The 26908-nt window shown below is 37.3% G+C and overlaps 1 protein-coding gene across 10 annotated transcripts in view; it reads left to right on the top strand.

The window, feature by feature from the left end:
• The window catches only part of LOC139979932 (neurobeachin-like), a 282051-nt gene that overhangs the window by 248605 nt on the left and 6538 nt on the right, over nucleotides 1–26908 (top strand). For all 10 annotated transcript variants that reach the window (XM_071991173.1, XM_071991177.1, XM_071991179.1 and 7 more), the window contains 13 exons: nucleotides 4390–4507; nucleotides 5687–5789; nucleotides 6166–6281; nucleotides 16806–16918; nucleotides 17487–17627; nucleotides 18329–18448; nucleotides 20216–20368; nucleotides 20926–21093; nucleotides 22649–22738; nucleotides 23686–23866; nucleotides 24711–24782; nucleotides 25149–25304; nucleotides 26562–26735. In XM_071991173.1, the coding sequence (XP_071847274.1) occupies nucleotides 4390–4507; nucleotides 5687–5789; nucleotides 6166–6281; nucleotides 16806–16918; nucleotides 17487–17627; nucleotides 18329–18448; nucleotides 20216–20368; nucleotides 20926–21093; nucleotides 22649–22738; nucleotides 23686–23866; nucleotides 24711–24782; nucleotides 25149–25304; nucleotides 26562–26735 (1705 nt within the window). The remainder of the gene's footprint in view (nucleotides 1–4389; nucleotides 4508–5686; nucleotides 5790–6165; nucleotides 6282–16805; nucleotides 16919–17486; nucleotides 17628–18328; nucleotides 18449–20215; nucleotides 20369–20925; nucleotides 21094–22648; nucleotides 22739–23685; nucleotides 23867–24710; nucleotides 24783–25148; nucleotides 25305–26561; nucleotides 26736–26908) is intronic.

Raw genomic sequence — 26908 nt, 5'->3', positions numbered from 1 at the left:
AGTACATGTAGCGTAACGCTCATCACCGAGCAGAGAGCACTCCGTTGCACTGATGTGATTACAAGCATTGCAAGTGAATGATCAAACAATTAGGAGATTTTAGGTCAAAGTATAGCCGTCAGAAAGAACAATAAAAAAAGATTAGTACTGCTTTTCGTTTCATTGATTTGCGAACACAATATCACCATGCAAGTGAGACACTGAAGCGAAGCCGAAATATTGCCTGTGGTGAACAACTGAATAAGAAAGAGTTCTTATGAACGTGACCCTGACCAGGTTAGGCTTGTCGTGTCAGTTGCCTGAAACATGTCAGATCTGTTTGAGCCTAACATGCTAACAGTGTGATTGACAGGCCGTATTGGATGTCAGGTACATCAAATAGACATAGGCTATGCTAAGATCCTATTTCAGAACACAATAGGCTATGATTAGTCGAAGTTGGGCCTAAGTAACAGGCCAAACGATGGTCGTTTAACTCTGCGGTATCGTGCAGGGTTCGGAAAGATTGAATTTTGTTTTGATCATATAACATGTCTTTAACAGTTGTATTGATAGCCTAGAAGTTGGGAAATGTGTTTTGCCAGACTTACAAATATCTCATTATTTATGGTAGACCTTTCAACTTGTAAATAGGTAACCAATTGTATGCGGATTATCTTTGTTGTTCAGAAAGAGAGGGTAAAGATAACTGCCCAAAGAACATTAAGAAATAAATTGAAATTATATGAAAAGGTGGGTATGCTACCCTTAACTTAAGGCACAGTTCTTTTATATAATAATTTATCCGTCAGAAAAAGTTATATTTATCAGTAAATGATAATCTCTTGTTTTAAAAGCTGCCAATGTCTATAGCCAAAGCTAGTCATGCATTCTGAGTATTGATTTGCTGGGAGCATTGATTAGCTGGGCGGTCTGGTGGGTTGTGGACTGGTGGGTCAGTCCTAATGGAAGCTGGTGGGTTGTAACCTTACAACTGTTTGCAGACCTTTGCTCTAAGAGTCCATAAGCTGTAGATATTGTTCTTATAATCAAGTAATAAATGGTGACTTCAACTAAAAACTGTGTACTGTGAGCAACTGATATCAGTAGGATACATAGCAATCTGTGGATGTGTTTTTGTTTGCACTGGTCCTCACATCAGAATGATATTGTCTGGGCTACAGTACAACAGTAGAGAAAGTTATTGTTTGGTATTCTCATGTCATATTGCCTCCTTGTTTGGTCAGTCATGATGGTGGGTAGGTGTGGGTCAATGTGATGCCCAGCTTGTAAACATGATATCTCATGATATATATCATGGATACTTTCATACTTAAGATGTAGATGCCCCAAATGGAGTAGAAGAACCATATTGTTTTTGGTGGAGGTCAAAGGTCATCTGGGTCACCAGCAGTCAAACGAAACCTTGTATACACTATATCTCAAGATATGGAGCATGGATACTTCTCATTTAATCATGTGGATGTGTCAAATTGTATAAAGAACTCAATTGTTTTGGTGGTGTAGGTCAAAGTTCATTTGAGGTCACCAGAGGTCAATCTCTGGAAACCTTTAAACATGATATCTCAAGGTAGGAATCATGGATACTTTTCATACTTGGTGTGTGGATGCATCACATTGAGGACAAGACTCATGTTGTTTTTGGTGGAGATGTGTATTGCCACATACAGTACACTGACCTGTGTTTGTCATAGTCCAAGTGTAATTGTACATCAAAACAGTGGTTCAGGACATTTACATAAGAGCTATTTCTGGTGAACCAGCAGAAGTCTAGTGTAACAAAGTCATTGAAACCTCAATGCAATTTGCATTCTGGTTTTTCTGTTTGAGAAATCAGCAACACAGATCGACTTGGTAATCATACATTGATTTATCCCAGTCCTTGAGGGACATGTTGCAAACATTAAAAGGATTGGAACAGGTATTAAATTTAAAGAGGATATCTGTGAATTCTCAAGTGCAAAGTTTGTCCCGAGGCATAGTACACATATATACAAGCACTGTTACTGCTTAACACTGTTGTGCCCCCAGGCTCTGCAGAGTGGGGTGCTCTTCAAATTAAACCTGACAATCTAAAGAAAGCCTCTACCTAATCACCACATACTAGTTCAGCTCCCAGAAATCTCAGACTAGACCAGGCACAAGCCGGCCAGAAATATCATCCCACTAACGCACTAAGGGGTTGGCGCCATACCCTGCGGGTGTCCAGCCTGCTTGTAACACCATAAGCAAACAGGTAAATAGGTTCTGCATTGCTTCGATGGGGCTCTTGATCAAATTCTACCAATGGAAATATCTGAGAAGGCAAAAGTAAAAAGAAGAGAGAGAGAGAGAGAGAGAATTTTGAACTTTTCTTGCTCTACTTGGGGCGAGAGAGTGCAAGTTGGAGGTCCTGCTGGCGACTTTGAATTCTGTTTGCAGCCTTGAGCTATTCAAGGCAGCTAACCGCAGCATAGTTTTGGGAAAAGACCTTGGGGGAAGTTCTTGAAGTAAAATTGTTTTACATCAGATTCAAAAAAGTTCAAGTTAACTGTCTTCTGTATTAGGGTCGTATGGGTCTTGTCGATGTAGAATGTTTGGTGAGTTTGTAGAGATGAGCTCCGTTTTAATGGAAAATTAAACTCTTCACTAGAGAAATGAGTTGCAAGGAAAATAGCTCTATATTCTGCTTTTTTAAATTTGATATCTACTGATATGATTAAATCTGGTAAATGATAATGAGGCAAATACATTATTGAAGATTTATATCATCTTATGATGAGATAGCTGTAGAAATGGAATCTCTTATGACACAAATACACACCTGAGGTCTATTAAGTAGGTACTGGTAGGCTGTGTTGTAGTATTTGAATTGTGATGAAATACACAGCAGTTAATTGCATTAAACTTTCTTTACTTACATTCTATCACCTGAAGGTAAGTGTGCAATTATTCTCATTTGGTACTGTAAGCAAAGGTAGGTGGCATGTCAATTTATAATTGTTTTTTCTCCTTTTTCCACTTTATATTTGGTAGGAATCAGGTCTTTGAAATTCAGGCTGTTATTTTTGTGGATATATGTTAGTAGATGTCACCATTTTGCCAGTAGAAACAATTTTGGGCATTTGCATTTTGCTGCCAGTTGATAATTAGAACATAAAACAATGATAAGTCGGATGACAAACTATTCAGTTAATCTCCATTATTAGAACAATATTTCATATGTGTACAAAGTCAGTTAAAGATAAAAGCTGTACCAATGTTGCAAACAAATTCTGTCATCAGGATAGCTATGTTTGCTTGAAGGTAGTAGTGTCTATATGTGACCTGACACTGCGGAAATGCTCTCCTGACAGAGGACACTTTAATTGTTTATCTAAAAGTCAACAAAAGTTGGAATACTTCAACAACCTTAACATTCCTTGAATGTAAATGGAGTAGAACTATTACCAGAGGCTGGGTAGATTTGTTAAGATTAACAGGTTTCAGTTTGACAAGTTTGTTTTATAGATTCGCCTTTTAGCCTTATCTGATGAGGAGGCTCAAACTTGTGTCAAAGTGGGTTTTCTGTGACATTATGTTAACAAATTATGAACCTCCTGGTGTGAGGTTTGGAAGGTCACAGAAAAATTGGGGAATTATCATTCATCATTTTTTTTTTTTTTTCAGTTTGATGAAATTTGCTTTAGAAGTTGCCTTTTTTTTTATCTTCAAATTTCATTTCTCAATAAGTTGTTGTCAATGTGGCAATGTACTTTATTGATCTGTTATTCTATTAACCTTTCTATTTCTTTTTCATATGTTTTCTTATCCTCCCATTGTTCCTTATCCTATCCTCCCATTGTTTCTTATCCAATTGTTTTCTTATCCTATCCTCCAATTGTTCTCTAATCTTCACATTGTTTTCTCATCCTATCCTCCCATTGTTTTCTTATCCTCTCATTGTTTTTATCCTCACATTGTTCTCTTATCCTATCCTCCAATTGTTCTCTCATCCTCTCATTGTTTTCTTATCCTCTTATTGTTTTCTTATCCTCCCATTGTTATCTATCTCTTTGAGTTGTAATGTTCTCTTCCCAGCTTGTCATTGTAGTTCATATTTTGATATTTTCATTGTAGTTCATATTTTCATTTCAAATCCATCTTTGACATCCATGCAAATTCAATTCCAGTGTCATTTTTCTTCGGTCAAAAACTCCACAATTGATGTGTTTAATGATATAACACTTTGGCAAACTGTCCTTTTCATGGAAGATGTTCATAGCTATCTCAAAGGTTTTCTCACTTAAATCACTTAAATCATATGTATGGACCAATTTCATGTATTGACGTACATTTTGCTCTTAAATCTGCCAACCATCAATAAATCTCCTTTTTATTGATTTTTCCTTTGTTTTCTTTTCATTACAGATTTTGTTGTACACAGAAGGTCTCCATGGAAGATGGCACTTCAACGACATCAGGGCAGTCTTCAGCAGAAGGTATCTTCTCCAGAACACAGCAGTAGAGATATTTTTGGCAAACAGAAGTGAGTTTTTAGCCAATATTTGTAAAGATTTCTTAATTTCCAATTTTGTTTACAAAACAGAGCAAATGCAGTTATGCACCACAGATATAAGTAACTGTGCATGGTATACATTGTACGGCTTTAATAACAGATGTATACATTGCACGATTTTCCAAATACAGTTGGATTGTTCACTACATAATAAGGAAGCCAGTTCTTTTGGCATTCTAGATGTCCTAATGGTGGTCCTTTTGCACAACACATGTAATTGTTTTATATCTCTTGACTGTCCCAAAAGAACGTATGGTTTGATAAAACTGATTTTTAGCACATCGGCCTAATATCTGTCAAGAATAAAAAACCATGTACAAATTGATATGATTGGTTGGTTTTTATGACATAAGTTACCTCACCCAGTATAGGATCGAATATTAAAGCAGAGGCATCCCCTTCACATGCACATAGGACTTGGGTGGATGACAGTTTTATATGATTATTCATAGAAAAAATGTGCAAGTTACAATATTCGGGCCATTGTGACATGACTGTTGGGTTGCTTGTCAGGTTAACTAAATCAATATCATGATTCATCAGGCCATAGAATGGACTTGTATAACTGTTATTCCTGTTGTCAATATTTTGGTCTTATCAAGGAAGTAAATCAAATTTTGTGTTTTATGTATGCTACTTACTTAGATTTTAACAATTTACAGGTATTTTCAAAGAAGTGGGAATACGATTCTATTAAATGGGGATCGAAATGGACTCGGTTAAAGTCAGCTGAATCCGTCGTAATTTTGTTGGTTGTTACAATCTAAATAGGCGAAAAGATCCATCTATTTGGCCACTTGTTATTAGATTCTAGATCACAAATAGTACCCCAATCCGAGAAGTTATTAACCGCAGACCGGCATGTAATTTTGTACGTTTGTCACCTCATCTCTGTTGCATGCACCGGGTTAAAATATCCGAATTATTGGACCCAAAATACTGTTACAAAATATCACCAAGCAGAGAAGACATTTTCTATTTACAAATTTGTGAATATTCCCAAGTGAGGTTAGAGAGCCAGACAGATTCACTATTGGGATGATCTACGGGCGTCTTGCCTTATCAAGGCAAACAGTGCCCGAAGCTACGAGCGGCAGACACTGGGTATGCTGGTAGTTTTATGGTGTCGCATCTTGTTTTCACCCCCAGCATCTGTGATGTTCAACCTGCCCAATAAGGCCACAGTCAAGAAAGTAGTGTATGCCTTGCCACGAGTGGGTGTCGGTCTCAAGTATGGTATACCGCCCTCCAGGTAAGCTTTTCTTGTCTACTGAAAACTGGCAGTTCCTGATGAAACAGTTGCCAGGGGAACCAGCGATGAATAGCGTTGAATAGCGTTGATTAACTGAATTTCTGAATGGTCGTAAAATCATTAAAAGTCGTCATGTGCATGAATGGTCCATCCATCTGTTAGGGAGGCTGGGCCAGTTTGTGTATTTCTAGATTCTATTTAGATTTAATCAGGCCCTATCTAAGTTGCTATCCAGGACCCAAGGAATCAGACGTATACTTTGGTCAAGTGGGTTCTTTCATTGTGACTTTTCTCGTGGAGTATTCAGTATCATATAGAATATTATTTGCATTCATGTTTAACTTCATCAATGCCTTGTTCTTGTTTTCACATCCAGACGGGTCTCACTGGCCAGCCCTCGTCAACTCTTTAAGGCATCTAGCATGACCCAAGCTTGGCAGAGGAGAGAGATTTCAAACTTTGAATACTTAATGTATCTCAATACAATATCAGGTTAGTTACAACTCTTCTCGTGTAAACATCTAGCTGCCATAGCAACAGTCTGAAAAAACATGGCTTACAAGACTATTTACGCTAGTCTTAACTCAGTCATTACAATAGCCTTCGGTTCAGTCCTCTTTTTGAAGTATTAGAAGGTTAAGAATGGGGGTGTTGTACTCACTATATAATTATTATGATTTTTAGCTCATACCAGCATGCTGGTGTGAGCTATTGTTACAGTGCGGCGTCTATCACTCTATCACTCTATCATTCTATCACTCTATCACTCTATCCGTCAACAATTGGTAAAACCGCTCCCACTCGCACAGTCTTCGATGGAATTTCATGAAACTTGGACACAAGGACCATTGGGTATAGGGCCATTAGAGATGGTCCAAAATTTGGGGCCAAAGGTCACCTGTGGGCCGTTATGGGCCATTTTGTGGAAATACGCAAAATGCTTCTTCTCCTACAGATTCCATGGTACAATGTTGAGGGTTTGTCACGATAGTGCTATGGTAGTTTTACCTTCAGGGTGTTCATGAATTTGAGATCAAAGATCAACTAGGGGTCTTTTGTGGCCCGGGCCGCGGCCCTATATTTTCAAATTGCTCCTGTTCGTACAGTGTATGGCCAATTATAATGAAACTTGGTCACAATGTTCCTCGGGATGAGAGTTACGAGGGGTGTTCGGAAAATTGAGGTCAAAGGTCATTTAGGGGGTCATTGGGGGTCATTCTTTGTAATATTTTCAAATATCTCAATCTCCTCAAGATTTTGATGGATCATATTCAAAGTTGAACTGATGATTGTTGGATTGTGTATGAATAAGGTGATGCCTAAAAAAATTTGGTCAAAAGTTAATCAATTACAATTAATCCCCATTGTTTAAAAAAATCTGAGCCTTCACTTTTTGCCAAAGCTCCTTTAATATGTCTCCCAATCCCTGCAGTGTTTGTTTACATTTGTGGTTAAGCTCTGTGGAGGCTGTTAGTGGAATTAAAGCAGGACTGGGAGTTGTTATTAACTGTTGAACTGTAAGCATGAGAGCCCTATAGCCAATCAGCACTTGCCGATTCTTAGAAGTCTTTGAGCGTGAGGTATGTAGGCAGCTTGTGAAGTTATGTCTTGTAGGGAGTGCTTGTTATGTCTGCTAAGGTAGAGGGGGAGAAAGTTTAATAGGGTAGGCCAGTGGTATTGTTTGAGAGAGTGGGTAAAATAGGATTTAAAGGGGAAAATAGGAATTATAGCCAGTGGTGTGGCCAGGATTCTGCTAACGGAGGGGGGGGGTTATCCCTCACGGGCCCAAAATTGGTTTTGTGGGCCCTACATTTTTCAGCTCGAAAAGGTATGAGCTTCTGCACCATTGGTGCTCTAGTTTGTTGTTGATATCTTCAGAGTTCACCTTTTTTGATTACCTGCAGAAGAAACTCATGACGTGCATGTGTGATCAACGTGTGTGATCAATAAGTGGTCAATATGTGTGATCAATGTGTGTGATCAATGTGTGTGATCAATATATGTGAACAATGTGTGTGATCAATGTGTGTGATCAATATGTGTGATCAATATATGTGATCAATGTGTGTGATCTATGTGTGTGATCAATAGGCGATCAATATTTGTGATCAATATTTGTGATAATGTGTGTGATCAATATGTGTGATCAATATTTGTGATGTGTGTGATCAATATGCTATACACCTACTTTACCTTGTAGTTTGCTAGCTATAATTTGATCACGTGGGATTATGTTGGAGACCTCAATGATAAAACAAAAGCAACAACTTCTCATTTATCCTCCAGCCATCCTATCAAGCTTGGCATGTGAAACAGCAGGAATTTTTAAAAACAATGATGAAAATGCAGCCAGTTGGGAAAATTTCTCAGGGCTAATACCACTCTATACTGTCCTTCCATACAGTATGATGCTATAAAGCACTCGTACTGACAGTATCAACAGTTTGAAACCTTTATCTGATACATGAAATTCATAACTGCTCATACCGTCGGTACAAGTGCTTTGAAGCATGATACTTTCTTAAAAGATTCCTGTTTAAATATTGTTTACATCTGGTAGGGGGATGTGACTTAACCAAGGAACAATTAGTATCCACAACTCCCTTGTCAGTCTCAAATCTGAATCAAGTTGAATATTTAACAGGATTGATGAAAATGGAAAACACACAAATCCATAACATGAAACCTACCTGAGTTCCTTGCATATCCATCAGGCCTCACAGTTCCACCTATTTAATTGACTAAATTGGCCAAAGAAGTAATTTTGTTGTTTATGCCAGTAAAAAAAACAGGTCAATTGCATTTTTCTTCCATTGCAAAATAAACGTTGCTATTGTATCAATTCAAGGAAAATGTATAAAGTAGGAGGTTGATTTTAGCCAGAAAACTTTTCATGCACTGCCATATTTTTTATATCAATTGGCTAAACTTGTGAAATTCTTTGCCTGTGCTCTCTATGCTTTACTTCATTAGACACATAAGTCCCTGGAGAGGTGATGTTACACCCTCTGCTGGTTACATTGATCCCCTTATTCCTGATCCTATTCTATACCACCTGTTAGAGCATTCTGTGTTATTTTTAAAAGTGACTTGAAGAACGACGACATATGTAATGTTCTCTCTGAGTTTCATGGTCTCTGTGAATTCCATGTTCCTAATTAATGTTACTCGTCTCGTTCTTTGGAGTGAGTTCCATTAACGCCTTTTTTTTCTTTCCTTGTCAGAGTATACAAGGAGCCTAGAAAACTAGCAGCAATTGTAAATTTTCACAGATGTTTCTAAAACCCTCCTCTATCCTAAATGAGTACTGCCTCACTACTCTATGACTTTTATTTTATTGCTTGTTTAAAAATTAATAAATGCAAGTGGTGGTGTTTTATGCCAGACATATTTTAGAATTTCTCTTGTTCTTGTTGCTCTCCCATTCCTGGAGAGTTTTTAAGGCAGACAGCTTATAAATTTATTAATAAAGTCTTTCAAAGAGAGGTGGCAGTTCACTCTCTGGAATAGAAATTGCTATCTTTTTAACAGTTGCCAGATACCAAATTGGAGGCTCTTGGCAGCCCCCCCCCCCCTATAAGTTCCATCCCATTACTGCCACGAAGCATGAAGCAATGTCACATTCAAAATTGAAAAGATATCTGAATGTCGGAGAAATAAACAAGGGTTTGGCAATAAACAACCTCTTGGTTGAGGAAGGTAGAAGTAGTAAGTCATTAATAAGCTGCGGACGTTAGTGTCTGCGCCTGTGCAGCATTAAATAGCTGAGACATCAATTAGAATAACGCAACATCAACGTTGCAATGGATCCTTACCCCTGTTTACGTCTGGCTTTCGTCAAACGCCTCGTTTATTTTGAATTAACTAATTAGCCGGTGGTATTGGCTAGCGGCAGAGAGCTGAGAGCTCTGTAAACACTGTCATTAGGAGGCTTTACAGGAAAGATGTGTATTAATTTTAAGTCTTTATCCTCAATGATTGGTAAAAGATAATATGAAATGACCTAGAGAAGGAAGGAAGGAAAGAAGGCCCAGAAAGGAGACAGTTTAAGTCATTCACTGGCAGTGTCAGTTTTAAAAGGGTGAATTTCCTACTAGAGCAACAAAAAAACACAGATGGAAACTTTTGCAATGGGTACTACATTTGCTTGTCGTATAGTTCTGCATTTTAGTCTCACAGATTTGACTTTAAGCGATGACAAATTGTTTGAGGGAAAGTATTTTAGTCATATGAGTAATTTTGAAACATGGAATATGTATTTGGACCAAATTGGAAAAAAAGTTCTGGGTAATTGTTCATACATCTGTGAACAAATAATATATTTAATGGAGAGGGATTCTTTGAAAGTGAGTCAATAGCTTTAGGCAAACTTTAAAACTTTCTAGGCTCCATTTGAATATAAACATATTCAGCTTCTAGATATGTTTATCAAAGGTTTAAGGCAAATAGTACTTTCTTTAGCCTCAAAAAGAGAGTATTTTTCCTTTAGTGGGCATATCTAGTTTTAGTACTTGACTTGAGGGAATTAGGCAGGAATTGGTATATATTCTATCTAATTTTAATAATGAAATTCAACCAGATGCTTTAAAATCAATTGTGATGGAAACTCAGAAATATTCCATGTTTCTTTGTAAATTTCTTGTAATCTTGTTGTGATATGTTACTATGGCTAATTAATTTGGAGAATTGGTACATTTATAAGAACTTAGTAACATTTTTGTGATTTCACAGCAGCTTGTGGATTATCTTTTCCAAAAATTCTTTGGTCTGCAGTTCTTCAGAGTGAAAGGACACATACCTTAGATTGGACATTCCTGTATTAAACGCTTTAATAGTGTCTGAAATTGCTAACAGCAAAGCTGAAGCATTCTTTCAATGTCTATGAAGACACCTTTAGAAATGTGAATAAAGTAAATAAATAAAACTAAGAAATATACAAAAATAATTCAAATTGTAAACAGCACTGGGACTGTTGCCATGGAGTTTTTAATAATAAAGGTAAATTTCACATTTGTAAAGTGAATGGACCTTATTGAGTACAAGAACCATTTGATAGTGGTTGTCAAGGGTCAACACAGGTCAATTGACTAATTGGTGGTCGCACGCGTGGTACGTATGGTACGTATATGGGATATTTTTTACGACGTTTTTATAGAATATGTTCACGATTTGATTGCTCTTTTAATGGAATATCTTCCTCGTTCCTCGCTTTTAACATTTTATCAGCTGTTTTCATCGTTTTGACTCTTACTTTTGGATAATTTTATGGACTAGTTCTAACGTAACTGTGAATACCTACGGTGCGTCAGCCTAACAGCCCTCCACTGCTATATAGTATAGCCTAGTCTCCTAAGAACAGTGCACGGCAATTCATTTACAGTACGGCAGTACCCAACGCATTGAATATCGATCTGTTATTGTTGGAGACCTAATCCAGCGACATACAATGGATCCAGCACCCGAACAACTCACTGACACTATTATTCAGAGTCAATCAGCCACAGCGAATTGCTCGCCACAGTGCCAACATCCAGATAATGATCCGGAAAAAGATGTCGTCTGTGCGTTTTGTCAAATAGGATATCATCTCCAATGCGCTGGTCTAAGGAAACAGCCACCTAAATCGAAAGTATGGATCTGCCAACCATGCCGTAAACTACCAAAGCTCCTACAAGACACCATTGAAAGACTGAATAACGCTCTCAAGGAGATCGAAGAACTGAAAACTCTGAATCGACATGAAAGAAAAAAACACGATCTACAGGAAATACCTGAATCTCGCCAAGGATTGGAAGAGACATTGGAAGAATCATATTCAAGCATCGTTCAGAAACAACCACAGCAAGAGCAAAGGCATAATTTACTGATAGGAGATTCAATTTTAAGAGATTTCAACAATGGAACCTTCGAAAACACAACTGTGCGATGCATTCGCGGAGCGTCTGTCGAATCAATACGTATGGACTTAACTGATGAGATTGACCTCGAGAAAATCCAGAACCTGATTATTCATGTGGGGACGAATGATGTTTCGAGCGGGAGTGACGTTACAGAAATTCTTGAAAAATTTGAGGACATGATTACAACTCTTCAGGTAGCCACTCCAAAAACGGAGAACGGTCCCTTCATCACCGTGTCTGGGCCATGCCCGAGACTTGATGCCTATTCGCCTGAAATCGAGGAACTTGACAACAAACTGAACGAGCTGATGCTGAAACTAGACTGTCGATATATTGCAAACAGCTTATCATTCAAGTACGCAGATGGAAGAATAGACCGATCAATGTACTCTGACGACGTTCACTTGAATCGCAAAGGAGCTGAAAGACTTGCAGAGCGCCTCACAGCAATCCCCTCGATATACCGTCAAACTCTAGTCAACAAAGCCACTCCTGAAATTCAAATCCACAGCAATCCCCAACCATCGAAATACAGGAGCCCTCGTGTAAAGTATCCTCGCCGCAATCATGTAGGACCTGATCGCAATCCCCATCCACGCCTGAATGCCAGGAGTTACCAACCGCCCAACTTCCGTCGCCCAACAACTAGACATGAACCAATGATGCCACTCATTCGCCAACGCCCACCATACCACTACCAGAACCATTACCGAGACAAAACCAGCTATAATGATCAAGACCAACATCATACGCCATCAGCACGACGCGGTTGCTACAATTGTGGAGAGCATAACCACAACATGCGAACTTGCCGTCACCAACAACCGTTACAGTGCCGAGTTTGCTCGCGATATGGTCACAAGGAACGATATTGTTATTTTCGATAGGATCTTGGCCAAGATGGTAGTGCCGTAAGTACTGTGAAACAAAAGTATATGGTGGAAAGTATCGACTATTTGAAATACCACAGGTCCAATGATTTTATAACTTTGAACTCTCCCGCTTCTAACATTTTAAACGATGTATTTTGCATTTTAAGTGGTAATTTTAATGTTCCTAAGTTATTTGATTTGAATAATTTTAATTCTGATCATAATATACCCTCGCAGAACATATCTGCGTCGGGCGAAATAACTCAATCTGGCCGAAATTTGAATACATCCACTCCCCATTCCGAGAGAATCTATTCACCAAACCCCCATGAGAAAAAAACGCGAAGGTCCAATATTCTCCAGATTGGATTTTTGAATATATGCCATCTACTCCCAAAGGTTGATCAGTTGCAGGCTCTCATGAACAACCAAGAAACAAAGATTAATGTGTTTGCCTTAAATGAAACATCTTTAACTGATTCAATCCAAGATTATGAATTAGCTATATCAGGCTATAATATTATAAGGAAAGACAGAAAAGGGAATGGAGGTGGCGTGGCTGCCTATATTGAACATGGAAGGCCGTTTCTTAGACATCCTGAGTATGAAGTTGACGTAATTGAAGCAATTTGGATTGAACTCATATTACCCCATATTAGAAATGTTCTGCTATGCATCATGTATCGCCCACCAGATTCCAATACGCAATGGTATGAATGTTTTCACGATATGCTTCTAGCACCTTTTAAAGATTTTAGTGATATTATAATTGTCGGTGATTTTAATATTAACCTCTTAGATAAAAAGGTGAATAGGAGATGGCAGCTTGAACTTCGAATATTTAATCTGACTCAAATGGTAACAGTAGCTACGCGGCAAACTGAGAGTACAATGACTCTAATTGATCATGTTTATACCACAAATGAAAGTCGATTGATGAACACAATCGTGCCCCAAATTCGTCTGAGTGATCATTTCCCTATTTTCTTCACTTGGCGACTGAACAATAAAGTAATAAGAAATAAATCACATCGAAGCTTTAAGTATAGAGCCATAGATCGAATTGATACTGCTGCTTTCAAATCAGATTTGAGAAATATGCTACCAATAGGGCCCCTCCCCCATGAATGTGATGTTGATAAATCTTTGTCATGCTGGCATGAGAACTTCATTAATGTTTTGAATTTGCATGCTCCCAAGAAAGCAAAAAGAGTCAAACGTGAGAAACAACCGAGGTGGTTCAATAAAGATATTAACAATGCAATTAAAATGAGGGACCGAACAAAGATCAAGGATCCTACTGCGTATCGATTTTGGCGCAATAAAGTGACTTGTATGATACGTGCAGCCAAACAAAACTATTTCAAAGAAGCTATAGCTGCCAACAAAGGCGATTCCAAAGCCATCTGGAAAGTTCTGAGAGATGCGCAATCGAACAACACTGGAATGGTTATTAACCACAGTCCCAATATCTTAAAAGTGGATGGAAAAATAATAACAGACACGCGTGATATTGTGGAAGCCTTCAATAAGTATTTTATTGAAGTGTGTCAAACTTACCTAGTTAACAACCAGCACAACAACTGTGATACTTTCCCTGAGGTTAGGAAGTATGTAAACGCCAAATTACCACAAGGGGAGACATTTAATATCCCAAGAGTAACTGAACAGTATGTTTTGAAGTATCTGCAGTCGCTTGACCCTAACAAAGCGACCGGTCTCGATGAAATAAGTGCGCATGTATTAAAGATAAGTGCAATTGAAATTACTCCCAGTATTACACGAATAATAAATCAAAGCATTGATACTGATGTATTCCCATGTAACTGGAAGGAAGCTAAGGTTATCCCGAGTTTTAAAACGGAATCCCGCCATGATTTATCGAACTACAGGCCGATTGCAATTTTACCAATTCTCTCAAAAATAATTGAAAAACATGTCCACCTAGCCCTCAGTAAGCATTTGAATAAGTTTGACCTTTTACGTAATACACAGTCGGGTTTCAGGGAAAAGCATTCATGCGAAACGGCGCTATTGAAGGTTGTAGATCAGTGGATGGAATCTATTGATAAGGGGTATATTTTGGGAACTGTTTTCTTAGACCTCAGTAAGGCATTCGATTTGGTAAACCACGAGATTATGGTAACGAAACTACGTATTTATGGTGTATCGAGTAAAGCGATTAATTGGTTCAAATCCTATTTAGTTAATAGAAGTCAATGCACATACATAAATGGTGTTTTATCGAGTTCAAGACGAATTGCATGTGGTGTACCCCAGGGAAGCATTCTTGGTCCACTTCTGTTCTTAATTTATATTAATGATATAGATCTCACTCTGGAATATTGTTCAGCGGATATGTATGCTGACGACACAACATTTTATGCCAGTGATACATCTACCATTAACTTGAATAACAAATTGCAAAGAGACATGGAAAAAGTTAGTGCCTGGTGTGACCGAAATAAAATGGCAATCAACACCACTAAAACGAAGGTATTGTTGATGGGATCTGGTCAGAGACTGGCTTCATTACCTGACAATGCAAATACTCTTTCTGTGACACTCGGGGGCAAAATTCTCAAGACTGTCAAATATGAAGAACTATTAGGTGTAAAAATTGATAACAATTTATCCTGGCATATTCAGGTTGACAACGTTTGTAAAACAGTCTCAAATCGCCTTGCCTTACTGAGACGCATACAACCATATATTGATTTAAATACGAAAATTATCTTCTATAATGGGTATGTACGACCCATTCTAGATTATTGTAGTATAGTCTGGGGTACGTGTGGAGCAAATGATTTACAAAAGTTGTTACATATACAAAAAGCAGCAGCGCGTATTATTACGAACTCGGGAAGATATGAAAGCTCGACAGAATTGTTTAAAATGCTAAAGTGGCACCCTGTCGATACGCAAATACGTATACGACGATTGATCATGATGTACAAGACCATGAATGGCCTCTCCCCAAATTATCTAACCCAGTTATTCAACTTTACGCACGAAATTCATAATCACAATTTGAGATCCACGACCCAAAGTAACTTATACCTGAAAGATGGTAAAACGGAATATCACAAGCGTAGATTTTCCTTCATAGCTGCCAAAGAATGGAATAGTTTGCCAGCTGAATGCAAGCATGCCAAATCTTTACCTATTTTTAAACGTTTAGTCAATGAATTTTTCAAGTCTTAATCATCTCATTACGCTTTTATGTTCTATACTCATTTTTACAGTTTTGTGATTTACTGTTGTATATTTGTATGTTTAATTGTCTTACTCTTTGTTTATTATTTTATAATATTATTCTTTTTATATTGATTGTATTTTAGGGCCTCGGGGAAGATTAGCTGTGGCTAACCGAGTCACCCTTTTAAAGGTTAATAATAATAATAATAATAATAATAATAATTGCTGGAAATATGCAAACATGCTAACTCACAAACTGCAGTATAGAACTTCATGCTTAGTATGTAGCTCCACATTGGAGAGTAAAAGAACATATATTGAATTGGTGGAGGTCAAATTTCATTTGAGGTAAACAGCAGTAAAATTCTGAAAACTTTGTTAACACAACAACTATAAAAGAGAAGCTTGGATGAACTTCTTACTTGGTATGTTTTATACAAAGTAGTAAGTATGAAAATTATATACAACTTGGTGGAGGTCAAAAGTCACTTTAGGTCAACAAAGGTCAAAGCCTGAAAATCTTGTATACACAACAAATTACAAAGCTGATTTTTGGATGAACTTCATACTTGGTATGGTAGTGAGTACAAAGAACCTATTGAAGTAGGTTGGTCAAAGGTCATATGAGATCAGCATAGCTCGCAGTCTGTAAACATAAACACGATGACTCCAAAATTTAAGCTTGGGTGAACTTTGTACTTGAAATGCAGATCCACCTTTTAGACTGCAATTAACCCTATTGTCTATGTGGAGGTTAAAAGTCATTTGAAGAAAGTTGTTCACAGTTTTGAAATCTTGAAATCTTGAAACCATGACAATACCTAAAGTGAAGCTTCGATTAGCTTTGTGCACAATTTACAATGTTTCAATAGTCTCGTAAAAAAGTTTTGGCAAGGACTCACCAAGACTGTCGGCTTTCTGAATGTAACACTTATAACGACTTTCTCCCTGTGTGTATTTACTAGTTACATTTTCAAAACTATAATTTATATCATATAGCAATATTTGTATCTCACAATTGTGGGCACCTTGTTTTTCTCTTCCAGGTCGAACTTACAACGATCTGAATCAATATCCAGTATTTCCCTGGATTCTCACAAACTACGACGCAAACGAACTAGATTTGACCTTACCGAGCAACTATCGAGATCTTTCAAAGGTAACACGTCATGGGAAGTTAAGCATTAGATTCATCATTTCCAAATGCTATGTCTGGCTTCTGCCCCTCCCCCCCACCCCCCCCCCCCTCTGGCACAGTGTTAAAAAGTTGCAGTCTGGCCTATGTTTATACTGCCCTTCTTCTTATAATATTGTCACCCCCCCTCTTTTTTTTGTGATCTTCTTAAGCTTTTCAGTGATGTGCTAATTAATTAACCAGCTAAATTACATTATTTTTATTTAGCAAGAAAGAAATAGAATAGAATTGGTGCAGAGGGACTGGAGAAGTGAAACAGTGGAGCTAGATCGATGCATGATCATATTTAATTTTCAAAATCCTTCCTGTAGCTGTAAGGTGCCGGAAAGTTAACCTTTTGAAGTAACCTTTGAACAGAGGTGGTATAAATTGATAAACAAAAAATGTTGTAACATTTGTATTTTTATATTTTGAATGCAAAAGATACGAAAATTCAAAAATCCACCGAAGTAAAGCGCTAGAAGCTAATAAGTGGTTCGTAGAAACAGATATAACTGATCTCTTCATAACTTTTTTAAACTTTTCTCTGTAGCCCATCGGCGCCCTGAATCCTAGTAGGAAGGGTTTTTTCCAGGAGCGATACGAGAACTGGGATGACGATAAGATCCCAGCTTTCCACTACGGCACACATTACTCTACCCTGGGGTTCACCCTCGCTTGGTTGCTAAGACTGGTAAGTGAAAAGAATCTTCGTTGCTGATGATTCTGAGCAACTCAAAGAGATTTGCTCTGAAATTGTATTTTGAGTTGGGCCAGTCTGACCAAAACCACATACGGTAGTTTTATATAGTTGGATACCACTCAGTCTAGTCTAAGAGAGAACTACTGTAAGTAGATTAAACCACCGGTCAGCAAACTTTTCAGCCCACGGCCTCAAGATCTTCTATGAGAACTAAGCCACAATTCAACTCTCCTATCCTCAGAATAGATTGTTAGGGTGCATGAAAATAAGCTTGGACTATGGAAGAAGTTTTAGAAGAATTACTTTAATCCATCACTGTTGGCAAGCTCCAAAAGCTGTAGAGGAAACTGGAAAAATCTTGCAACCCACCAATTGTTTCTCCGCAACACACTACCGGTTGGGTACCATATAGTTTTCAGACTGTCAGATTATTATGATTGGTTTACTACAATGCAGAAATTTGTTGTCCCAAACATTTAATGTAACGCTTTACTACATTTTACAAACCACCATCTATGTTGTTTGAAGTTTTAAAATATGGAAGTTTTATGTATTTGTTTCACTTTTCTACTGTTTTTTTGTAACATTTAAAATAATATATTGTAATATTTATACTACTTTTGCACTTTTACAGAGTATTGTGAGAAAAGATCTCTTTTTTGATTTTCTTTAATTTTTTAATCCTTTCTCAGGAGCCTTACACAACTTACTTTTTAAGTTTACAAGAGGGTAAATTTGATCATGCCAGCCGAACATTCCATTCTTTGAGCAATTCATGGAAGAACTGTCAGAGGGACACAGCTGATGTGAAAGTAAGTTGCTTTTTTTGGGGGGGGGAGGGGGGAGGGAATCCAACCCTCTTATTTCTACTTCTGACTGGGTGCCTGACCACTTGAAGTAAACACACCCATCAATCTCTCTAAAGAGAATTGCTTGTGACCTCGGAGAATGAAAGAAAAACTAATTCTGTCTGCCATAAAACAGAAAACTGAAAATGTTGGTTACTTTTGACAATTATTTGATATTCCTGAAACATTGCAAAACATGAAATTGTTTTAACAAAAGGTCTTAGGCTGTTTTCCTTGACTTACTTGTAGCTAAATGCTATAAATGAATGTTCAATATCTTGCTGTATCATTGAGGAATTTTTGTTCTCTCCTTGAGTATATCTAAAAAAACGTTAGTTATTAGATACATTTCTTCCTGTTTAATCTCACCTCTGATGGCAAATGACATTTGTTGTTCACTTTAAAGCATTTTGGGGGTCTTTACTGTATTTTAGCACCATTTTTTGCTTTTAACCAATGAGGAGAAGGGCAGCCCTGAAAAAATTAAAAATTCTACTCAGACATGGACCAAATCAAGTTTCATATTTTTAAACATAAAATACACCAGTGTCTTGTGTAATTGTACATTGCCATGCCATATACAACGCCTTCACTCTTGTTGTGTGCAAACTTCCCAGCCTGGGTAAAAAAAAATGGGTTAATGTCAATATTCTCAAGAAAAATTTCAACTTCTGCATTTCTGTGACAGGTTTTATTTTTCTCAGGTGGTATTGGGTTTTATTGAGCTACAAAACCCTTTCAGTTACAAAAGAATAACATTATAAGAGTAGAAGTTAATGAAATAGTCATAAATTTTACCAGCTGTCTGTACAAAGGCTCCAGGTTGATGAACCCTGGACAGTTTTAGAACAGTTATGAAAATGGTGTGGGAGGATTGTCTGTTATTGTTTTGATTTGATTTTTGAAGAAAACACTCTGATTTTATGACCCAGAGACAAAGATTTATGCAAGTTTGGTGGAAAGTAATTGCAAACCTTTGTCTTGTGTAACAAGGTGAAGATTGACAGGCCTCAGATGTCTCTGTTGATCGTTTTTTATTTACGTCACTAAGGCTAAAATATTAATTTTGATAAAGGCCCCTATATCACGTTGTTGTTACCCTGTGTATGCGCCACTCTCCATCACAAGTATTTGTGATAGTCCATTTTATCAGTCCCCACTTAAACCATTTGATACCATCTTTTTGCCCAGATAAGCTTACTTGTAAGAAACACAAGGCACTTGGCTAGTACTAAGAAAGTCATTGTTATATTGCTTGGAAAAGATCCATGCTCATTTTACATCCAAAATAAAAGCTTTTATTAAGTTATTGTCATGACATTTTCTCATAGACCTCTTTCATACCATCTAGAAAACACCCCGACTCAAAAATTTGTGAAAGTGTTTATGAAAAAGAAGATATTCGTAAACCAATGTGCATGGGATAAACCAATAGACCCAGGCTAGATCAGAGGAAGGCTAGCCATAGGACTGCATATGAACATCTTATCATAGCTTCGGCCTATTTTTCACTTTCTTGGTAATTGAGTTTTTTTTTTTAAAGATTTTCCAAGTGGCATTCCAAGTTGAATCAAATGTTGTTGGTCAAATGCACAGTGGCTGAAAATGTGTTACAGGGGTCATAGGTATAAATGCCCTCCCGCCTCCCCCTCCCACAGATTCAAACTTTGTTTGCAATGTTTGATCAGTTTGTGTGATAATTTCTTTGGATGGTATTGTATCAATTTGCAGGAACTTATACCAGAGTTTTTCTACCTTCCTGAGCTTTTCACCAATCGCAACAAGTACACCCTAGGAACACAAGATGATGGAACCAAGGTTGATGATGTCATTCTCCCTCCATGGGCAAAGTCTGCTGAGGAGTTTGTCAGGATAAACAGAGAGGTATATATATATAGATATAGAGCTATGTATTGTCATATATATGTCTTTGTGTCTGTTTCATTGGCATAAACATGTTGAGACCCACCCTGCTAATAGACAGATACGAAAAAGAAAATTAGATTCCTTCTTAAAGGAAGTTGATGCATCATCTTTACAAATTCAGATTAGACAGTAGTAACAATAGATGTATTCCTCATCCCTACTCTATCGAGATGTTTACAATTGAGAACACTTGTAGGAAAGGAGACATCCATCCCTGTAGTTCAAGACCTTTCCAACCCCTTTTCCATGTCGTAATAGACTGTGTATGCAAACCAGAAGAGGAAAATTTATTAGGAATATTTTAAAAAGAAAAGAAAATTGAAAGAACAAGAAAGTGATTGGCTAGAAGTGGATTTGAACCAGTATTCTCAGAAAAAATTAGTCAAGGGCTCTAACAACTTGTTACTCTGAGGCATGTGGAAGAGTCATCCATGGTCTCATCATTCTTATTCTTATCAGGAGTTTGATTCATTGAGTGAACTCATCTTGATTTTATCCTCTTGCCTCAAACACAGGCTTTGGAATCTGAATTTGTGTCCTGTCAACTCCACCAGTGGATCGACCTCATCTTTGGGTACAAGCAGAAGGGTCCCGAGGCGGTCCGAGCTACCAATGTCTTTTATTATCTGACGTACGAGGGCGCTGTTGATCTGGAAACCATTGACGACCCTGTCATGAGGGAGGTTAGTTGATAGCGATCTCAATCGTTCTCTCTCTGACCAACTGGAGTCAACATCTGTTACTCCTTTGACATACAGTTAACAGGAACGAACACTCACGCTCTTCTCTTACATTCTTTTTTTTCTTTGGCAACTTTTGATAGGCTAATAGATAAGAAATATGGAAAAACCAGGTGCCTAAGCTGAAATAAGAGAATTTTGTGCTATTGTTTGCTTCAGAGGTTGGCAAAGATGATGTTCATTCCATTGAGAACATTGAGTAATACAGCTGAACATTTGGCCTCATTAGACATTTTTTGTCTTTGCAGCAGGTTGACCATGTACAGTTAGTGGAATTCAAAGGAAAATTGAAGCACATTTTAGATATTTTACTTGAATAGATCCATAGAAAATCTATCGCTTGGAAGACTCATTCGTTGGTTTAACTGAGCATTCAATGTTTACAATGTTCATTATGCTTCCAGTATGATTAGCGATGAATTATGTTCTGTATCCGCAATGGTTTAGAGCTAACAAATTGTCATTAAATGTAAGTAAAACAAATTTCATGATTTTTCGTCCCATTCAACGTAAAGTCGTTTGTCGTTGACATTTGTATTGAGAACAGTAAAGTTAATTTGGTTGACAAAAATAAGTTTCTCAATATTTACTAGATTCCCATATGTTATTGGAACATCGAGTTGACTATTTTTGTTCTAATATTTCTAAGGTCATTGGAATTTGTCATAAAATTGGTTATTTCGTGCCATACTATACCCTGATAACATTATATTAATCCCTTATCCATTCTACATTGTCCTATTGTAACATTATCTGGGGAAATGCTTTCCCCTCTAATTTAAACCGTCGACACGTTCTCCAAAGAAAGCCATTCGATATTGTAATGAGCTGTAATAATCGTGTCCACAGTAAAAAAAATTTTCAAACTATGATATCTATGATATCTTCAAATCCCAGGTCGGTATGTTTGTGTATAGGTATGTAAACAGACTTTCGCCCCTCAATTTTGATGCATACTTTTAAGTTTAACCGTGAAATTTATACCCATAACACACATGTTTTCTAAACATCTTTGTACTAGTTTTTCCACCACAGAAATATCTCGCCGCCTTTTCATAAACACGGGGGGTCGGGTATACGGAATTGTTTAGACAGAATCTTTAAAAGATGCTAAATCCATAACCTCCTTCAAGTCCAAATTTAAATCCCATTTACTTAGTAGTTATTCTTCCTTAGGTGGTCATGACTTTTCTTTGTTTCCTTCTTCTTTTTGTCATTATCTATTGCTTTTGTCAGGGGGACTGCTCCAATAAGCTTTGCTCCCTCAGCCCTCTTCCACCACTTCCTCAGCCCTCCTCCTCCACCACCACCTTGTAAAAATGTTGTACTATTGTATATTTGCACTGTGGAAACTCAAAAAGTGGTGTAGTCTTAAAGGGTGTGTGCAATCAGCTGGATACATTGTATGAGTTATTAATGTTTTGATTGCATTTCTTTTAATGCTTTTAGGCAAAGTTAATTGTTCCCCATTAATTACTCTGGTTTTTGTTCTATTCAGGCTGTGGAAGCTCAAGTTCGTAACTTTGGCCAGACACCTTGCCAGCTCCTTACAGACCCTCATCCTCCAAGAAGCTCAGCTATGCATATGGTAATCTATATTCATGAATATTTATGACAACTGCTTACATATCTTTCGAAACATTCTTCTTATAAGTGAATCACATAACACAACACTTGACAAGGAAATTATTTAAAATGCATTTTTCAAGAGCAAAGTTTGTCAGTTAGAGTTGTGAAAGAAAATAGAAATGAGAAAATATTTGTAAAATTTAAGAAATGGTCAAAATGTTATGAAGCAAACATCAACACTCTTGCTTTTAATGAAGCAATGGATGCACACCCGGCCTGGCATTGTCGAATCAAACCGGATACCGGCTATGCTGGATTCAGCCAGAAGAGCCGGCCAGAAGTCCAGCCTAGGAATTTTAAAATAAGAAAACCGCCTTTATCAATCCTCATTACAGTCCTAGGAGGATTAACTTAATTGCTGCATCACCACGGGATGGAGCAATCTGTTGGTCATGAAAGATATGGAGCTAAAGTTGTTTTCAGTTTTTTGGGTGGAATTGTTGAGTCTCAGTTCTTGAAAGTGTGACCAGCTGGTCAGCTGATATTCCACTCTTGTGCAATAAATGTTCTCACATTTTGCATTGTGGGTTGGACATTGCTGTCCACCATATCTTTAATTAGAAAAATAGATGCAAAATTGGACAAAACCCAATTCTTTTTGTTAATGCTTTTTTTCAAAAGGGAAAAGGATTCATATTTACAATTGTCAGCTAATATTTTTGACCTCGTTCCTGTATCTCTCAAAATTTGTAGATAGGATACAACATTGGGACCTCTGAGACTGTTCGGCACAAGAGATAGATTCCATGAGAACCTCTTTAACGATGTTAACAAATGAAATTCCTGCAGATATGCTCATTCCATTTGGTTTAGGTTTTTACCTTTCAAATCACAATAGCAGAGACTAGTTTGTTCCCCCATTCTCATCTTTTAGCTCACTTTGTATTTCCTCTTCTCTCTCCGTAGACCCCGATGATGTATTCAGACCAACTTCAGCAAGAAGTCTTGATGGTCATCAAATTCCTGTCAAACTCTCCGGTGATCCATGTGGCAGCTAATACCAGCCCAATGGTTCCCTCACCAGCGGTGGTTACGGTAGCCTGTAACCAGACGTTTGCTGTCAATAAGTGGAATAACCAGACTGCAGGTACACACTGTGGTAACCTACCGATGTAGACATATTAAAAGCAGCTATGTTTGAATGTTTAATTAATACTCCCACAGGGTTCTTTGTCAACGTAAATGACGGTAGCTTGTACACATCCTGACTTACATAGTCTCTATATCTCCAATAGTACAACGATGCATAAAAGTGCACATAAATAATGGTAGCTTATACACATCCTTACTTTCATAGTCTCTATATCTCCAATGGTACAACTATACTTGAAAGTGTGGTTATAATGCATGGTATATTACAGCAAACCAAAGTTATATGATTCCTTTTAACCTATCAAGGTCCTTGTATTCAAATTGGGAAAAGCAGTTTTTGTGTTAAGGGACAATCTGAAATTAGTTATTACAAACTTGTAAGCATCCTCTCATGTTATCAAAACCATTTATCACCATATTCATTCTATATAGCGTACTTATAAAGTGTGTGAATCAAGTGAAATGAAGACCAAAGAATGTTTCACAAAGTAGCTGATTAGAATTGAATAAAGAAACTAAAGGAGGGGCTGCTGTGAGAGATGGAAGAGGTAGTGGAAGATATATTCAAGCATGTATTCAAGCATGTATTCAAGCAAGAGATATTCAAGCATATTCAGACTGGTGTAAGAAGTGAAGGAGGTAGTGGAAGACATATTCAAGCATCACTTTTGATTCAAGAAGATCAAACTTTTGTAAAAAATCAATGACACTGTGTTAATCCAAGAGTTTGTAAGCTCTGTAAAGTAGATTTGTTGTGAACATGAATTTAATAATGATAGGGGATAAAATAGGGTGGCCAAAGATGTGTTTGTTTATTTATTTATTTTATTTTATTTCAGGGGCCCCTGGATCCCCAGGATACTCCATGGATGCTGTCAAGAATCTCCTTATAGAAATGGATCCACTTATTTGTAAGTTTTGACTTTTCTGTGCCTCTAGTCAATGGTCACATATGTTTATTACTTTGCTTTGAATTTTGTGGTAAAGTTTTCTCAAATATTTTTTAACAAATGTTCAAAGTTGGAAATGTTTGCAAGTTGCCTGTTCCTTGTGAATATGATATCTGTGATATGAGACAGCAAGATTTACTGCTGGCTACTGAAACTTGCATGCTACACATATTAGTAACCTGACCAATTCGTTTGTCTATTGTTGCTGAAGGTGAGACCAATTAATGGGGTGGTGAGGTAAGAGTTGTAGGGTGTGTACCAAAAACCCTTCTAGTCTGCAATTGTGCTCCAGTTGTCCAATTTTATCAATTTTTGCATTGTTTCCAGTGTCTTCGACAACTCTTCACAGACGTCAGGTGGTGGAGTCCATGGATGCTGACGTCAAGGCCAAGCCATCCTGTTATGTGGTCACAGCTGACAACAGATACATCATGGCATGTGGCTTCTGGGATAAGAGTTTCCGTGTGTTCATTACAGAGAGCTGTAAGAAACATGTCTTTTAATGTCATAATAAGTGACTTTGAACACGTCACGGTACTTTTTCAATCTTTGTAAAGCCCTTGGGCTGCGTAAAACCTTGCTGCGTAGCATGGAAGCAATACTTTTGTCATTTGACAAATAAAGATTTATTTTAAAAGACTTAGCTTGTATTGTTACGTGAAAACAACTGGTGTGTAACAATACATAGAAATGTTGCTGTATAATAAATTGGAAAATATGATTGCCAAGAAAGAAAAAGAAATAGCAATGTAGCAAAATTATAACAATTGTCATTTTTTTTTTACATAAAACCTGTTGCTGTGTTTATGTTATGATAAATTGGTGATATGAAACATCACATAAATGCCGTTCTCATGTAACTATAGACATCAATTTTGTTGTGTCACATGTTAAAATAGGACTGTAGGCAAAGTATCTTATGGACCATTACAGCCAATAATAGCCGTCCAGATTATATTTCTACACCTACTTATTTTTAATGGATACTGACTCCTTTATCATCAGAGACTTATCAGTCAAAGTGACTGGACTACTTAGTCTAGTACACAGACCACTAGATACAGCTCCTCAGAAGTAACACACACCTCAGTAGCCTGATCTATAACACATCTATAATCCATAACATATTTATCAAGGTCATATATGAGTCACATGTCACTCATGGGTCCCATATTGGCTGTTTGAAGTTTCAAGGAACGTTATTTGCTCAAGTTATCAGAATTTATAGAAGAAATATGGATGGAGCTTTACTATTAAGACTTGGACTATGGGGCAAACCCCCTCATCCATTCATTCTTTAAATGAGCATTCTAGATATCTAGCATATTTTAATGATGAATATCTGCAGAACTTCTGCAGAAATGTTTTGAGCCTTCAAATTTTCCTTGACTCTTGAATTATGACATATCGACATAGTTACTCTGTCTTTGGACATCTCATACGATAGAAGGATTGATAGTTGCTAGTTTCTGTCTTTGTCTTTGAACATCTCATAGAAGAGATGGATTGATGGTCTCTTGGTTTTGTTTTTGTTTTTGCAATGCTACTTCTGTACTCTTTCGTAAATATTACACTTTACTAATTTCAGTTTTTGCTTTAGTATTTTCAACACTGGACATACTGCAATTAATTCTTGTATATTTGCATATCAAACAGAAATATTTTGTATCAATTTAATTTTTTTCTATGTTGTTTTTCTTTCTCCTCCTCCTCCCCCTACCCCCACCCACCCACCCACAGGTAAAGTGACACAGGTTGTCTATGGCCACTGGGACACTGTAACATGTTTGTCCAGGTCAGAGTGTCCAGTAGGGGGTGACTGCTACATAGTATCTGGAGCCAGGGATGCGACACTTCTTGTGTGGCATTGGAGTGCCAAAGTGCAGTGGGTTCTTGGAGATAACCATGTACAAGGTAATTTATTTGTTTGTGTTAAAATTTACCCGAGTATTACGTCATGAATGACGACATACGACTGGCTTAGTTTAATATAAACAACCAATTCCTTAATGCTTGCAGTGACCAATGATCTTTGAGTCAAAAATGGAATCACTAAGATTAGTTTCCGAATGTTTTGTAATGTTGGA

The sequence above is a fragment of the Apostichopus japonicus genome, chromosome 14 (assembly GCF_037975245.1).
Source record: "Apostichopus japonicus isolate 1M-3 chromosome 14, ASM3797524v1, whole genome shotgun sequence".
Classification (NCBI taxonomy): domain Eukaryota; kingdom Metazoa; phylum Echinodermata; class Holothuroidea; order Aspidochirotida; family Stichopodidae; genus Apostichopus; species Apostichopus japonicus.
The sequence above is the reverse complement of the archived record's forward strand: the minus strand, read 5'-3'. Positions and strand labels throughout refer to the sequence as shown.